The sequence below is a fragment of the Aethalodelphis obliquidens genome, unplaced genomic scaffold (assembly GCF_003676395.1).
Source record: "Aethalodelphis obliquidens isolate GAN/ISIS:26980383/991018 unplaced genomic scaffold, ASM367639v1 scaffold48, whole genome shotgun sequence".
Taxonomy (NCBI): domain Eukaryota; kingdom Metazoa; phylum Chordata; class Mammalia; order Artiodactyla; family Delphinidae; genus Aethalodelphis; species Aethalodelphis obliquidens.
Window position 1 is genome coordinate 12867604 of NW_020837992.1, and position 16946 is coordinate 12884549.

The following is a 16946-nucleotide window of genomic DNA, read 5'->3' on the forward strand; positions in this document are numbered from 1 at the left end:
ACAGGGAAAGAATTAACTGCTCCTTATGATTCTCAGGGAAAGGAGTCATCTGGAACAAGAGTCAGTAAACTTTTTCTCTAAAGCATCATACAGTAAACACTTCAGGCTTTGTGGGCCAGTCTGTCACAACTATGGAATTCTGCCACTGTTGCATGGAAGCGGCCATAGACAATGCATAAATGAAGGTGATATTTTGAACCCAATCTATCCCACTACCATATCTGTCATTCAAATTAAGTCAGAAAAAGTGGTATTAGAATTTAAAAACCAATAACCGCTGCTTTCAGACTTAAAACTAAAGAAAATCAGCCAGAAGTTCATTATTTTCCTTTCCCTTAAAAGAAATAAAATTGAATGCAAGAACTCACCTGAACATAGAGTTCTCTGAGTTCATACTGAAATTTCTTGGGATCTGTGGTAACTGTTACTGGGCCAATTTCTGTGGAGATAAAAATGACATAGGTCAAAAATAGTGATCAATAGCGTTAAAGACTTTAATGTACTATGTCTGCAAATGTCTTTTCACTATGCACTACATGGTTATTTAACAATTAGAAATAGTCAGCAAAACAACAAAGACCACTTCTCAATTTATAGCAACCAAAGAATACCTTAAAATTTGCTGTAAATTATGCATACCTTAAAAAGTGGATTTTTAGCCTCAGAAAATGCAGAGATAGTAAAAAGGTCACAGGACAAAGAGTCAGGAGACCCCAGTTTCAGTCTCTTTTTACTCTCACCAGTGAGTGATATTAATTGGGCACCTACTTTGTTGTTGAAGTCTAAATGAATCACTTATTCATCTTTTAATTCTTCTTTCTCAACTATAAATTGTAAATTTGTCTGCAAATAAAAAATTTAATACTAAACAAAAAACAAATGACCCTTCCCTGTCTATCCCACAGGGTTTTAAAGAACTTGTAGAAGCAAAGATATGAGGATATTAAAAGTTCAGAAAACAGTCCCTATTGCTTCCTTCACCATGGCTGGCGTTGCTGTCCATCACTATCACCATTCTCCTAAGCTGGCTTTGACCACCATAATTATCTTTGGGGTCACTGACACCCTCATAACTGCCTTAATGTGCTGCACAAACCATTGTTTCAAGTGGAAACAGGTGAGGGGACCACTGCATTCCTTGGAACACCAAGATCTAAGTCAGGTGAAGAGAAAGAGCCCAGATACCAGTGTGGGTTAAATTGATTGATTGATTGATAGAACAATAGTGAGAAAGATATAAATATATATAGATATATACAGCAGGTTTATAATAAACATTTTAATGTGCCAAGACCATTTTCTAAAAACAGAAAATCAACCTTTAAAATAGAAAAGCAGAAACTGGCCTTTACAGGTATCAATTACTTCCCCCAGGAAACATTCATATATTTAAGTAATAGTATTAAAATTCATCCAAGTATCATGTGTACAGACATATCACCTTAAGTTCCCAGGGTGGATGAAAATTTTTCTATTTTATCTAATGAAGATAACAATACAAAATTATAAAAGTACTTAACATTTAGTTTTTATAAGACATTATCTAGCTTCAAATGCATACTGCTAGAAAAGGACTTTACAACTTCAAAGGCTAATAATTAATTAGCCAGGCCTTCTATAATGTGCTAAATGTGATATAAAAACAGACTTTTAGAATTTTAGAAATAAATGAGGTAAATTGGAAAGGAAGCACGATATGCCTGTCATAAGGCATGTAATTTTTCTTAGAAATTACATGAAAAAAATGTCACCATCCTTCACCAGATTAGACACCTTGCAGTATGCAAAAGGAATGGAGAGGCGATTGAAGAAACTGTGTGAAAATGCAAACATCTGCATTCTATACAGAGCAGAACAGTCACTGGCTGTGTAAAAGTCATGTCCTGAGTATATGGAAAGTCGGAGAAGCCCACTCCCTCAAGATTAAACAAAGGCATACTTTGCAAAGGAATGCAAAACAGCAAAGAATATGCTAGGCAGTTACACCCTGACATATAAATTGTCAGCAGCACTGTCAAGCCAAGCTTCTATGTTCCTACATGGTATAATACTGAAGTAATTCTAGAATTCAAAACTCAAGAAGTAGAAAGAAATACAAAGAATACTAGAAAAAAAATAATTATATGAAAATAAAAAGTACAGACATGCCAGAACATTCCCTATAATAGTAATTTTTAAAAGAACCCTGATATATGTCTGTTCTTCAATAGTGGAGATTAAGGGATGCTATTAAAATAGGAGGACTGATTCGCCTTCATTTAGTTATTGAGAGATTCAAATATCCACCTGTTTTCAACAAAGACAGGAAATATCTCCTGAAGCTCATTAATGTACATTCTTACAAATCACACTGGACAGCTGAGGTAAAACTTCTATCAGTTATGAGCAATACTCAGGAGAGGTAAAGGCCCACCGAGCTGCCACATCCCTCCAGGTGTAAGCATCTTTTCAAACTCTTTTGAATTGAATGATATAACCATTTGGCAAAATCAGCCCTCCTCCCTCTCAGGACTTGTGTCCATTCCAGTCTTTCTCTTCATTTAACAGAGCCTTATGCCAGCTGTGTCATGAGCAATTTCCTCTTCTCTTCCTTTTTTCTCACGTTGGTTGCATCCCCTGTCCTTCCTGAACATGGTCCTCTATTGCTTATAAAATTAAATGGGAACCCTCCAAGGCATTTCAGGCCCTCTCTTCTATTTATCTAATCTTCCAACTTCGTCACACCCCTTAGCATGCTCTTCCTCATCCATGGCCATCACCATGTCCATGGCCATCTGCCCATACACCTCTTATTCTTTAAAGCCTGATTCAAGTCCTATCTTCTTGAATGTTTTGCCTTTTCTTCAATATGCTTTAATGTTGTTTGATGTCTGTATGATAAAGACATGGGAAGAATGAAGGTGAATAACATTTAACAGAATGCAGGGACAATATCCTATTTTATTCAACCATCAATCTCCAAACAGAATCCTCAAGCTAGATGGGGCATTAAAGATCATTTGGTTCAATTCTCTTATCTACAGACAAGAAAACTTGAGGTTCAGAGAAGATGACCCTGAAAGATTTTGGTAGCGAAGAAAGAGGTTAAGATATCTAGAAATATTTTCTACACTGAGCAACCTCCACACCTCACTAACGTTTCCTCTTTTCCAAGATCTCCATTCTGTCAATGATTACATCACTATTAACTTTCTTCTTTCCTCTGGACCATAGGCAAGACAGGCCATGTTAGGAGTGCCTAATTCGATGCACACAATATCTAGAATTCTTTACTGTCACATGCCTGGATATTATCTTTAATAGAACAAAGAAAATTATCTCTCTTGCCTAGTAGATATTATAATTAAAAACACAAAGAAACCTCACTAGAAAATTCCTTCTTTAATCTATTTAACAAACAAACATTGATCATGGACTATATATGGCTGCCACCGGTAGCATAAGGACGACCAAACATGAACCCTGCCTTCAAAGTCCTGATGGATCTAGTGGAGAAAATAACACTAAAATGTAATTACAGTACAATACAATAAATGCATAAAGAGAAGTATGGAAAAGGTAGTGTGGGAGTACTAATTAACATAGAAAAAAATTTTTTCAGAATGAACCATGGGGATTTCAAAAAGGAAATGAAAATTTAGGATTCCATATTAGAGAAAACAAAAACGTTCTTTATTAAAACTAATTTCTTTTTAAATTCTATATATCAAGTTTTCACGACAGCCCTGTATTTTATCAAATTACTATTACCTATAACTATCGATATTTGCAAGTACAATTCACAATACTTTGTAACATATAGTGGCTTCCTTTGAGCTTCACAACAACCTCATGAAGAAGTTAAAATACATACAATTATACAAAAAACTGAAGGTTGGATGATAAGCCAAAGCCAACCAGTCCCTTTGAAGGCTACCACAATACTGTGTGCCTGCGACATGATGGCATCTACCAGATAATACTATGGCTGCCATTGCTTTTTTGTCTCCCTCACTTGACTGTCAGCCCAAGGAGATGAATTGTCTCAGTGTACCTATAATGGAGTCTCAGTAAATGTCTGAAGACGGGAAGAAGGGAGAGAAGGGAAAAAAAGAATAAAGGTTAAGCCCAGGCCTTCAGACCCTTTATTTTGTGCTCTTTTCATTTTACCATGGAGCCTCCACACTATAGCTAAGACCACGCTGCATGATCAGCATGATGACACTGACTAGTCAACTGAGCAAGTCTTCAGTTTACTCTTTTAACCAAATGTTTTGCTCTTTAATCAAGTTCTTGATGCAGATAATCAATAGATACAATTTTCCACATACAGCTTACCTTAAAAAGCAAAAGAACATTAACGTAACATGTTATTAAAAATATAAGGAGTATGTCACGCTTCAGAAGACTACTTTTGATTTAAAAAAATAACTGTCTGAGACTCTTAAAAAAGCCTTTCCTCTTCTCATTAATTGTGTTATTTCCTGTTTCCTAGGGATTTATCAGATGGGTTGGATTTATTTCCAACATCTCAGCCATTGTTCTCTTAACCCGAGCTGCTGGATTGAATTTGAGAAAATAGTGGAAAGAAGTTCACAGTGTAATATTTTCTTTCACTGCTTCACTTGGCAAGATCGATATCCAGTTCCTCACTTCCTTTTTCCTTTCTACTAACAGATTTCTGATCCTTATAGTTTTTCTTTACTCAAAGTGGCTCCTTGATAATAAGAGGAATATTTACTGCTGCTTGCTGGGGTCTCAATACTGTCTGTGAATGATTTGATAACGATGTTCACAATTTCCTTGCTTTTTTGAAAAAAATTATGTAGTTCTTGGCTTTATATTTATAGTTATACATAAATATGTGAAAAGTTAAAATGAAAACCCCTAAGCTGCATTATAAATTAATATTTGCAAAGCACTGTAAAAGAACAAAAGAAATATATAAATCACAGGGCTTGCCATAATGGAAATTTAAATATAGTTGAAAACTTAAAAAAACAGCAAGGTATGAAAAATTAAACAGTTTAATCTAGCATCAGAGAAGCGCAAGTGATATAGATACAGAGGGACAGCAAATTTCTTCAGTGTCCAGAGAAAGACCCCCGAGCTCTAGGGAAATATACAGTGAAGGTATCAGGGAGAAGATGTGGTACGGCACTTGAAGAGAACACTGGATACAGAGGGTGATGTCAGAGCAAAGAAATTCCAGGCACTGTGATATGGCCTATTCAAAATGCCTTCCATGAGCTGAATCTCAACACATTCCACTTTGTAAAAACTCCACTCTTAGTCAATAATTTTACACAAATCAATGATGTCTTCTATGTGCAAAGTTGCTAATATAAATATATACATATTCAAAATATTAATATTGTTTACATGAAAATTAATAAATTATGTTTCTTGCCTTGGGATGGTACAGAAAATCAGATTAATAACTATATTTACTTTCACTGTTTTCAGTTGAATCTACAATACACTCTTTCCAGATTTCTCTCTCCTCACTTAATTATAATGTTGCTGTCCAGCACCATTTTTAAATGATTTGCATCTAAGCCACAAAAACAGAACTGTTTCCTGACTTTGAGCTGAGCCAATGCCAAGTATATTTCAGGCCTCATTTAATTGAGTACATGCCTACTCACATTAGAACAGGTAATTTTCAAGACCACTTAAAGGCCCTTAATGATTATTTTGACATGAAGCGATATACTTGGTGTGTTTTATAAAATCTGAGTCAAAGATGAATTCATGTACAGCATGTTATCTAATATTGATTACATAGAATTCTGATTTAATTTCCAAAAAGATTATTCATTTAACAGTGAGTTGTATAACCTTAAACGTATGCACTTAGCAACACTGCAGATAATATATGTATAATGAAAGGCTCATTTCACTTGGACTGAACAGGATATAGAAAAAGTCATGAACGTGAATTCCGTAATGTTTCACAGCTGTTTAGAGGAGGAAGCAAAGAAGAATGCCTTAATAATTGACAGTCCTCACAGGACTGTGAGGTATACTGAGTAGGATGTTATTGCTTAGACTGGACTTTGGCCAGGGCTCCAGCAAGCATTCTTACAACAACAGCCGTGGGATTTTTAATGGCCAACAAAATTCAGACGCTCAGTTTCACCTGTAATACTAAAAATGGCATTTTTTGTTTTTTGAGCAAAGATGTTGCTGATTATACGGATCTGAAAATGAAAACTCCAAGATAACAAATTCTTTTTTAAATACATCTTTATTGGAGTACAACTGCTTCACCATACTGTGTTAGTTTCTGTTGCAAAACAAAGCAAATCAGCCATATGCATACACATGTCCCCATATCCCCTCCCTCTTGAGCCTCCCCCTCCCACCCTCCCTATCCCACCCCTCTAGGTCATCGCGAAGCACCGAGCCGATCTCCCTGTGCTCTGCTGCTGCTTCCCACCAGCCAACTATTCTACATTCGGTAGTGTATATATGTCGATGCTACTCTCACTTCGCCCCAGCTTCGCCCTCCCACCCCATGTCAAGGATTCCATTCTCTATGTCTACTTCTTTATTCCTGCCCTGCAACTAGGTTCATCAGTACCATTCTTTTTTTTTAGATTCCATATATATGTATTAGCATACGGTATTTGTTTTTCTCTTTCTGACTTACGTCACTCTGTGTGAGTCTCTAGGTCCATCCACCTCACTACAAATAACTCAATTTCGTTTCTTTTTATGACTAACATTCCATTGTATATATGTGCCACATCTTCTTTATCCATTCGTCTGTCGATGGACATTTAGGTTGGTTCCATGTCCTCGCTATTGTAAACAGTGCTGCCGTGAACATTGTGGTGCATGTCTATTTTTGAATTAAGGTTTTCTCAGGGTATAGGCCCAATAGTGGGATTGCTGGGTCATATGGTATTTCTATTTTTAGTTTTTTAAGGAACCTCCATACTGTTTTCCATAGTGGTTGTATCAATTTACATTCCCACCAACACTGCAAGAGGGTTCCCTTTTCACCACACCCTTTCCAGCATTTATTGTTTCTAGCGTTTTTGATAATGGCCATTCTGACCGGCATGAGGTAATAACCTCATTGTAGTTTTGATTTGCATTTCTCTAATATTTAGTGATGTTGAGCAGCTTTTCATGTGTTTCTTGGCCATCTGTATGTCTTCTTTGGAGAAATGTCTATATAGGTCTTCCGCCCATTTTTTAACTGAATTGTTTGTTTTTTTGATATTGAGCTCCATGAGCTGTTTGTATATTTTGGAGATTAATCCTTTGTCTGTTGTTTCATTTGCAAATATTTTCTCCCATTCTGAGGGTTGTCTTTTTGTCTTTTTTATGGTTTCCTCTGCTGGGCAAAAGCTTTTAAGTTTAATTAAGTCCCATTTGTTTATTTTTGTTCTTATTTCTGTTACTCTAGGAGATGGGTCAAAAATGATCTTGCTGTGGTTTATGTCAAAGAGTGTTTTTCCTATGTTTTCCTCTAACAGTTTTATAGTGTCTGGTCTTACATTTAAGTCTTTAATCCATTTGGAGTTTAACATAAACTCCAGAAAAAGATATCACAAAAAAAGAAAATTATAGACCAGTATCACTGATGAACATAGATGCAAAAATCCTGAGCAAAACACTAGCAAACAGAATCCAACAGCACATTAAAAGGATCATACACCATGATCAAGTGGGGTTTATCCCAGGGATGCAAGAATTCTTCAGTATAAGCAAATCAATCAATGTGATACACCACATTAACAAATTGAAGAATAAAAACCACATGATCATCTCAATAGATGCAGAAAAAGCTTTCGACAAAATTCAACACCATTTATGATAAAAACTCTCCAGAATATGGGCATAAAGGGAAACTACCTCAACATAATAAAGGCCATAAATGACAAACCCACAGCAAGCATCATATTCAATAGTGAAAAACTGAAAGCACTTCCACTAGGATCAGGAACAAGACAAGGATGTCCACTCTCGCCACTCTTATTCAACATAGTTTTGTAAGTCCTAGCCTTGACAATCAGAGAAGAAATAAACGGAATACAAATTGGAAAAGAAGTAAAACTGTCACCGTTTGCAGGTGACATGATACTATACATAGAAAATCCTGAAGATGCCACCAGAAAACTAATAGAACTAATCAATGAATCTGGTAAGGTTGCAGCATACAAAATTAATGTACAGAAATCTCTGACATTCCCATACACCAACAACGAAAAATCAGAAAGAGAAATTAAGGAAACACTCCCATTCACCACTGCAACAAAAAGAATACCTAGGAATAAACCTGCCTAAGGAGGTGAAAGACTTGTACTCAGAAAACGATAAAACACTGATGAAAGAAATCAAAGATGACATAAACAGATGGAGAAATATACCATGTTCTTGGACTGGAAGAATCAATATTGTGAAAATGACTATACTGCCCAAAGCAATCTACAGATTCAATGCAATCCCTATCAAACTATCAATGGCATTCTTCACAGAATTAGAACAAAAAATCTTACAATTCATATGGAAACACAAAAGACCCCAAATGGCCACAGCAATCTTGAGAAAGAAAAACGGAGTTGGAGGAATCAGACTCCCAGACTTCAAACTTTACCACAAAGCTACAGTAATCAAGACAGTATGATACTGGCACAAAAACAGAAATACAGATCAGTGGTACAGCATACACTGCCCAGAGATAAACCCCTGCACATATGGGCACCTAATTTACGACAAAGGAGGCAAGAACATACAATGGACAAAAGACAGCCTCTTCAATAAGTGGTGCTGGGAAAACTGGACAGCTACATGTAGAAGAATGAAATTAGAACACTACCTAACACCAAACACTAAAATGGCATTTTAACATCAAAATATATCCGAGCATTGACAAGGTATACTCAGATAATAAAACATATAATATTTTAAGTCATGCTATTTAATCAAATTTAACTAACAAGCTTTCCAATGTGATCAAGATACTCTGAAAGCAAACAAGAAGAAAATTAATACTATTTTCCAGAACATTTTTAAATTTAGATATGATATTCTTATAGGAGACTGTGTTTAAAACTTTAAAATGAAAAATATTAGAATTCATTTCAAAGTTTTAATTGTTCTCTAAGACAATTCTTTAGCATTAATAGTCTTCCAAATAAAAGTAAACATTGGGGGGGATAAAGAAAAGAAAAACTATAAAAGGAGCAGTAAAATGTTTTTGAAAAAGAAAATAATATGCTTGAAAATCCTTAGAAAAGAATCATTAATATTGCTGAAATTTCCACATGTTAGGAAAACACACTTAACTTCAGCCCTGATTGTTTCCACAACTAAACAAATACACGCAGTCCTTTGATCATGTTTTCAGGGAAAATACAATTCAGTGGTCCAAAACCATATTTACAAAGTAAACACTTTATTTGCAAACAATGAGAATCAGAGGCATGGCAAAATATAGATGATTTTCATGTGTCTGTATATATGTTATAATATGTGTATGCTTTTCCCTAAATACTTGCATGCATTCATTCATTCAACAAACAGGCACTCTATCCTTAAGCTTGGTTCAAATAGGCAGGAGAAAGCAAATACATTTAAAGAGTGGGGTCTTGAGTATAAGAGAGTCAGAAGTATCTGGGTGTATCTTATAAACAAAGAGATGGCTGAATGGACTTGTGACCGGTACAGTTGTACCAGGCCCTACTCTCAAAAGAACCCCTGCTTTGGGGTATAATGCTTTGCAGTCACTGTCTTGAAATAATTTTATGTCTGAATTTATGTTTCGTAAAGCAAACTTCAATGGGAAGATGTTAACATGTACTCCAAGTTTTTAGCCTCATCTCATACATGGTCCTGCCCCTATCACCTTCTGGGGGCAGGTTCTCAGCCACCTGTTCACCCACCCTCATATGCCCCCAGCCATACCCAGCACCCCAGTCCCTGCTTCTGCCATCTGCCCCAGTGAGGACCTGGATGTGAGGATTGGGAGGGTTAGGATGAGGGCACTCAAGTGCTGGCCAAGGTTAGAGGCCAAGTCTTAGCCTCTCAGCTGGGACAAGCCTTTTAATGAACTCCCAATCCATATGCCAGGCACTTCCCAGCACCAAGGTTTAAAGATCTCTGGGGGTCATCTGTCTGCCAAGAGTTGAGGCAATGGGGCCAGAGACGGAGGAGATATCTGGCTCAACTTCACCAGACCCTGCTTCCAGCTTGAGCACAGTGCTTGGGTCCCAATGGCAGGAGGGGGAATCTGACAGCCTTCATTCCTAGGTGGGACCTCAGGGACCAGAGGGGCCAGTGTGGGTCTGCACTTGAACCACAGGTATCCTGCTACCCAGGGGCGCTCCCTTCGCAGGAGCCATGCCAGGAGGATCTTCTCTTCCTCCTTGCAACCCTTTGTAGCCTAGCTTAAACCACTAAGCGAATTTTACCATCCATCTTTATTTTGTGCAATGTCAACATTAGATGCAAATATCAGAGCATTTGACTATTATGTAGATTAACCCAAATTATACAATTTGTATTTCACGGCTGATACCAGATGGTGCCTCCAGCTTTCCAGAAGAGACACACAAGTCAGATTTGGGAAGGTTGAAGGAGGAACCATTCATTTATAATCCCAGCAACAGGATGAATGTTCCAGGTTTATCATGACATTGAATTAAATAGTACTCCTTATTGAAAAACATAAAGGATTTTTTAAATGAAAAAAGACCACGGTTACATAAAAGAAAGCTAAATATTAAAATGTTATTCTGCCAAGTTAATTTATGGATTTAATACATTAAAAATCTCAAAAACAATATTTTTTGGCTTATGTTTTAGAATACTTAGCAACAATATTCCTAAGTTTATTCTGAACAGCACATGGGCAATCATATCAATGAAAACTGGCCAAAAAAACTATAAACAGGATATCTTAAGCATGAATAACTAAGAGGATAGAAGTGTTGACATACAAACAAATATGTAATAAGTAGAAAAGAATTAATAATTATATACAAACGAGCATCTGAAGACAAGATGCATAAAGTAAGATTATTTATTTTAAAAATATTTATCTCTAATTCATATTTTACAGTATCTAGTAAAAATAAGCTCCAAAGGGTTAAATGGTTCAATATAACCATTGTAATTATTTCAACTGAATATAAATTAGAATATATATCAGATATATATAGAAAAATAACATTCTCCTTTTCAAAGTAATAGAAGAAATCACAAGGGGAAATACTGACAGATGTGAATATATAAAAATTAAGTAAAAATTAAAATCTAAAAAAGATATAAAGCCAGATTTGCCAACATTTATGTCATCAATTAAAATAAATTAAAATCTATACTATCTGAAGAGATCAAATTTTTACAAAAAAAATAATAAAGTACCAATCACTAAATGAAAGGAAAATTCATTAAAAGAAGGATAACAACAAAAAAAAAAGACCAGAAACAAACGCTCATATTTAGTTATAGCAAAAGAGAGTGAACTGCAGCAAATTTGAAGTATCTTGTAAGAAAGAAAATGATTTTGTTTAATATTTTCACTCAAACCAGTATCATAGTAAACCTGCAATACTGGTACGGTTGTTAAGATTATAAGTGGCTGTAACTTTTGTGAAATTCACTGTAGTTATGTGTATGACACGATTATAGGTATGATAAGTCTTAAAAGTATCTTGTGATAAAGTCATTTCCCGCTTTGTTATAATCCGCTGAAAATAGATACTGATATTATTAGGATATCAATATTGTCAAAATAGAGAAATGATTATAAACATGATTCTCTAAATAATATTAGGCAGCAATTAAACTACTGTTCCATGTAGAAACACAAGTGAATGTTCATCTTACAACATTAAAAAGCAAAACATAGAATTATAGGTACCTTGATTGCAACCATCTACAAAGACACAGACGCATAAAAACAAATTCTGAAAGGTCACACCACAGTAAAAATTGATTCTTGGAATAAGTGGAGTGATGATTGCTTTTTTCTTTCTTCAAATTTTTCAAATTATGTGTACTTGTAATTTAAGGAGAAAGAGAAGAATTTCACTCGATCACAGACAAGTATGAGGTTTTGTTCATAAATTCTGGCTGACTGTGGTTCTTAATTGGTTTAAATTGGTCACTGGAGAAAAGAGGCAAAAATATTTTTCAGCATCGGGCAACATAACCAGAAAAGCATTGATTTGAGACATTATCTGTTAATGTTGTGAGGCAAAATATTTTAACTATTTAGAATCTAACCAGAACAGTCATTGTCTGGATATGGTATTCTTTTCTAATCTTCTCACTTCCAGCTTCCAGCTTTCTTTCAAACGCCCAACTCTTGACAATGTCATCTTCCTACTGTTAGTTAGTCTTTATTGAATATACAAAGAATTCCTTTTGATTGGATGAAATAAAACACTTGTAACACGGAAGCTCAATCACAGTCACATTTTGTTTCTCTTCTGCTTATTACTGACTTTTTTCTCTACACACTCTTGCAATGACGTGTGTTCATATACACATGTGTGTCTTCTGTTTTGCTTTTTTTCTCTTCATAGAAAAAATATGGGAAATAGGAAATACCCAGTATAATTGTAAATATTGAACATGAAACCAAATCATCACTGTGAATATGCATTTTAAATTTAAATACCTCTCCTACTGGGAAGAAGTTCACAGTATTCATCTTTTTTTTTTTTTTTTCTTTTTGCGGTACACGAGCCTCTCGCTGTTGTGGCCTCTCCCGCTGCGGAGCACAGGTTCCGGACGCGCAGGCCCAGCGGCCACGGCTCACGGGCCCAGCCACTCCGCGGCATGTGGGATCTTCCCGGACCGGGTCACGAGCCCGTATCCCCTGCATCGGCAGGCGGACTCTCAACCACTGCGCCACCAGGGAAGCCCCCAGAGTATTCATCTTAGTTGGTAACTAAAAGCATCCCAGATTTGGAAGTTACTATAGTCTAAAGCAATGAAGTTAATTTACTATGTGCCACTGTGAATAGACTCCAAAGGCATTTTCAACTCAAGACAAACCCGTGCATCGTGCCCGTACCTGGTAAGAGGAAAGCATCCACATAGGAGCCACCTCACTTCTCCTCCCACATCACCAGCGCACTACTGCATTAGCAAGGAGAGGGATGTCCCCATAGATACCAAGAGGCTGTGGCACATATCCACATCAAGGACAAGAGACACTCTGTGGCATTTCTCTTGTATCACAGTGATCAGTCCTTTCTTACCATTCAGGGTTTCAATACCTCTGCTCCAAGCTCCCATGCTTCCCTATTTTACTCTGAAGGACATTCCTATTAACCAATTATATCAAGCCTTCTCTTTAAAACTTGAACTGCAAAAGGCAGGAGTTGTTTCCTTTTTGTACTACATTCCTCAAACCAAAATAATTAATATGTTTTACAGACATCCATTAATAAAAATTAGCAGAGACACTGAGAGGGAGATTTGGCCAAGTGAAATTCCCAACCAAACTGATTAATAATAGTGCTTAGATGCGTGCTGATCCAGACACCACCAGAAAATCTACACAGTCTAGATGAAAAGTGACATTGGATTTGGGAAACTGTCCACTTGCATGGCCCTCATTTACTAAATGTTTGACCTAAGAGTCAGTCGGTTGTCTTTCTTAAGAGCTCAGGCACTGGAATCAAAACTACTTGGGTTAGAAGCAAGGCTCTGCCACATAATAGTTTTTTGGTTTTGTTTTTAATTTTTATCCAGTTCCTAAATCTCAATGACTTTCAGTTTCCCCATCTATAAAGTGGGGAAAATAATCATAGCTACACCACTGTGTTGTCGTGAGAGTTTAATCAGGATAGCATGCATGATACAATGCTTGGAATGGATTAAACACGCTAACTCTGCTATTGCTACTGCTGCTACTGCCAGTAACTTTCATGACAATGTAAAATACATTATGTTATGTACTATGATTGGTTATATAAAAATCTACTATAATATAAGGAACAAATTCAGTCTTGGAGTTTAGAAAAACATAATACTTTTCTTGTGCTTATCACTGCTTAAGATGATTTAATGAATTTGAATTTCCAACTCAAATCGCATTAGTTAAGTAAGGTGTGTTGTTTTTTTTTTAAGGTACATTCTTATCAAGCCATGCCTCCTAAAAAAACTTCTTATTTTTACCTTGCATCAGATGAAAAATGTCAAACTTTTAGACAAGTAAAACTCTTGCTGGCCTTTGGAGATAACAAAACAACATATCTCATACCTGTCATTAAATCAGATCTCAGAATCTGAAGTTACATGATCAAGCATTTCAAAAATATGTTTGATCTTTAATTTCCACTTCTCTGATACTTAAAAATATTAATCCCCAAACAGGATTGAGGTAAGAACAGCATTTATCAAAAAGAGAAAACAGGTATCTGATTTAGGGTTGCTAATGAATATAAGAAAATACTACTGTCAAGTTCTATTTTCTATTCACTCTTCCCAAAGTAATATAGAAAAATGTCCCCCTCTACACCTTTGTTTATATTTTTTCTATATAAGAGACTGTTCTCTCCCTTATCAAACTTTTCTTTAAGATTTAATTCAGGTCCCAACTTTTTTGGAACAAATTCCTGAGTGTTTCAATCCTTAGAGGTCACTCCTCTGAATTCTTTTAATGACATATCTCAACTGTTAAGTATTTACCCAATGTGGTAAATGTCCTCTAAAATGGCCTCCGATGACCCCCACTACCTGATACTCACACCCTTGTGTAATCGCCTCTCCTTAAGAATGGGTTGAACCTAATAACTTGCTTCTAATGAAGAGAACAGGGCAAAGTGATGGGATGTCACCCACCACTGGGATTAGGTTGCAAAGAGACTATGGCTTCTGTCTTGCATGTACTCTCTTGCTCTCTGATGGAAATTACCCATATGAGCTTCCCTATTATCCTATGGAGAGGTTCACGTGGCAAGGACAGAGGGCATCCCCTGGCCAACAGCCAGCAAGTAACTCAATCCTGACAACAGCCATGTGAGTAACAAAGTGGACCTTCTCCAGTCAAGCCATGCAATGACCACAGACTCAGTTAGTACCTTAATTGTAGACTTGTGGGAGACCCTGAATCAGGGGACCCAGCTACATTTTACTGGGATTCCTGACTCCCAAAAAGTATGATTTAATAACTGTTTGTTATGTTACAACACTAAGGTTTGGAATAATTTTCCATGCAGCAATAGATTCATTTAACTCCATATTCAGTCTCCATAGCTAGATTATAACTTCTCTGATGACAGCAACTGTGATATTTTGAATCTCCATCATTTGGACAGTGACCTTCACTGTGTGATGATGGTAAAGTTACAGAAATACTTAGACAACAATTTTGAACAATATATACAAGTATTACTTTAAAAGTCACTATAAATTGCAGCATCTTCAGAAATCTGTAATTTAATTTGCAAAACAGAGAAAATATAAACATATGTATGTATATATGCATGTGTTTATAATAAGTAAATGCCCACAATAGAAACAGATCATAAATGACCAAATTTAGAAGAGGCAAAGAAGTAATAATTAAGGAAATGAAAAGTGTGATATCTGGAAAATCAGAAAACAGTACGGCTATCTGAAAAATATTTAAGAAAAAAATACTAAGCATTACAAAATCTCTTAAAACTATGGCATTTAATCCTAAAAATTAAAGAAATAGTGAACATTAATAGAAACGATGTCATTCATACATTATCTCTAATGGTGCCTATGAATTTCATCATGATCATTAAAGCAATAAGTTAGGTGGATGAATTAAGCAAAGAAAATTCAAAGAAATTGAAATTGAGTTCAAGACTCTAAAGAAGTTATTAATAAAGCATTCACTCTGCCAAAGAATAAATGGACAAAATTTTAAGCTCTCTTCTGGCAAACACTCTTCTTCCAACACTTTTTAATTCAATAAATCATCTTTCAGTCCCTACTAGGTAACCATACCCCATGCCTGAAGCTGACCACCGGAAGCCTGGTAAAACAGTTCATATTGCAGCCCAATTGCTTTGTGAATTTGTGATGTTTTAATTCTGTAAATCTCAACTCACCTATCAAGTTTACTGTAAAAAAGCTGAATATGTTTGGCACAGGTCATAAGGAAGAAAGTTTAGAAGGCATATTTCTGAGATGGAATACAACAGACTAGCAGAGAACAGAATTGTGAAGTGCACTGTTCTTAGTGCAAGGGAACCAACTGTGGAGGACACAGACGTGATCTCCTTCCCCGTGGATTTCACAGTATGAGAGAGAAAATGGACAATAAAACAAGTAAACAAGCAAAGAGGAAAAAAAATAGCAACAGGTTGGAATAAGTGTTGTGATGGAAATAAGCAGGCTATGGGACAAATAATGGGCAGAGGGGCTGCTTAATAGTACAGCATCAAGGAAGACCTCTTTCATTTCCTTTGTGCAAAACGAATGTCCATAATCTTCGTCCATTTTTATACTGGGCTGTTGCTCTTTTTGTGTCAATCTGTGAAAGGTGTTTATATTAAGTAAATTAAGTTTTGTCTGTGACATGAGTTGTGAAGTTTTTTCTACCTTGATGTCTCTTGTGGCAATTTTGGTCATGTAGAAATAGTTTTCTTTTATGTAGTAATAAAATTTATTACTCTTTTCCCTATGGTTCTTGGTTTTTATCATAGTTGGGAAAACTTTCTTCATGCTGAAGTTACACAGAGTTCTCCCATGATGTCTTCTAGTCCTTTTAAGGTTTATGTTTTAGATTTACATCTATGGTCCATTTGAAGTTTCTGCGGGTGTAAGCTATGAAGTATGGATCCACTTCTCTTCCAGATGGCTACCCTGTTGGCTCATGATTTATTGAAAAATCAATTTTTCCCTACTGATATTACATGCCACCACAATTCATGTATGTATTCTACATTTTTTTCCATTGATCTTTTGCTTCATGCCCAGACCCAAATTGTCTTAAAAACTGAGGCATAATATGTTTT

At 36.0% G+C, this 16946-nt stretch overlaps 1 protein-coding gene across 1 annotated transcript in view; it reads right to left on the reverse strand.

Annotated features, from left to right (window-relative positions):
* Positions 1 to 16946, reverse strand: part of HMCN1 (hemicentin 1) — a 525244-nt gene that overhangs the window by 415027 nt on the left and 93271 nt on the right. Inside the window, exon 2 of the mRNA XM_027083004.1 lies at positions 369 to 439. Coding sequence (XP_026938805.1) covers positions 369 to 439 — 71 coding nt within the window. The remainder of the gene's footprint in view (positions 1 to 368; positions 440 to 16946) is intronic.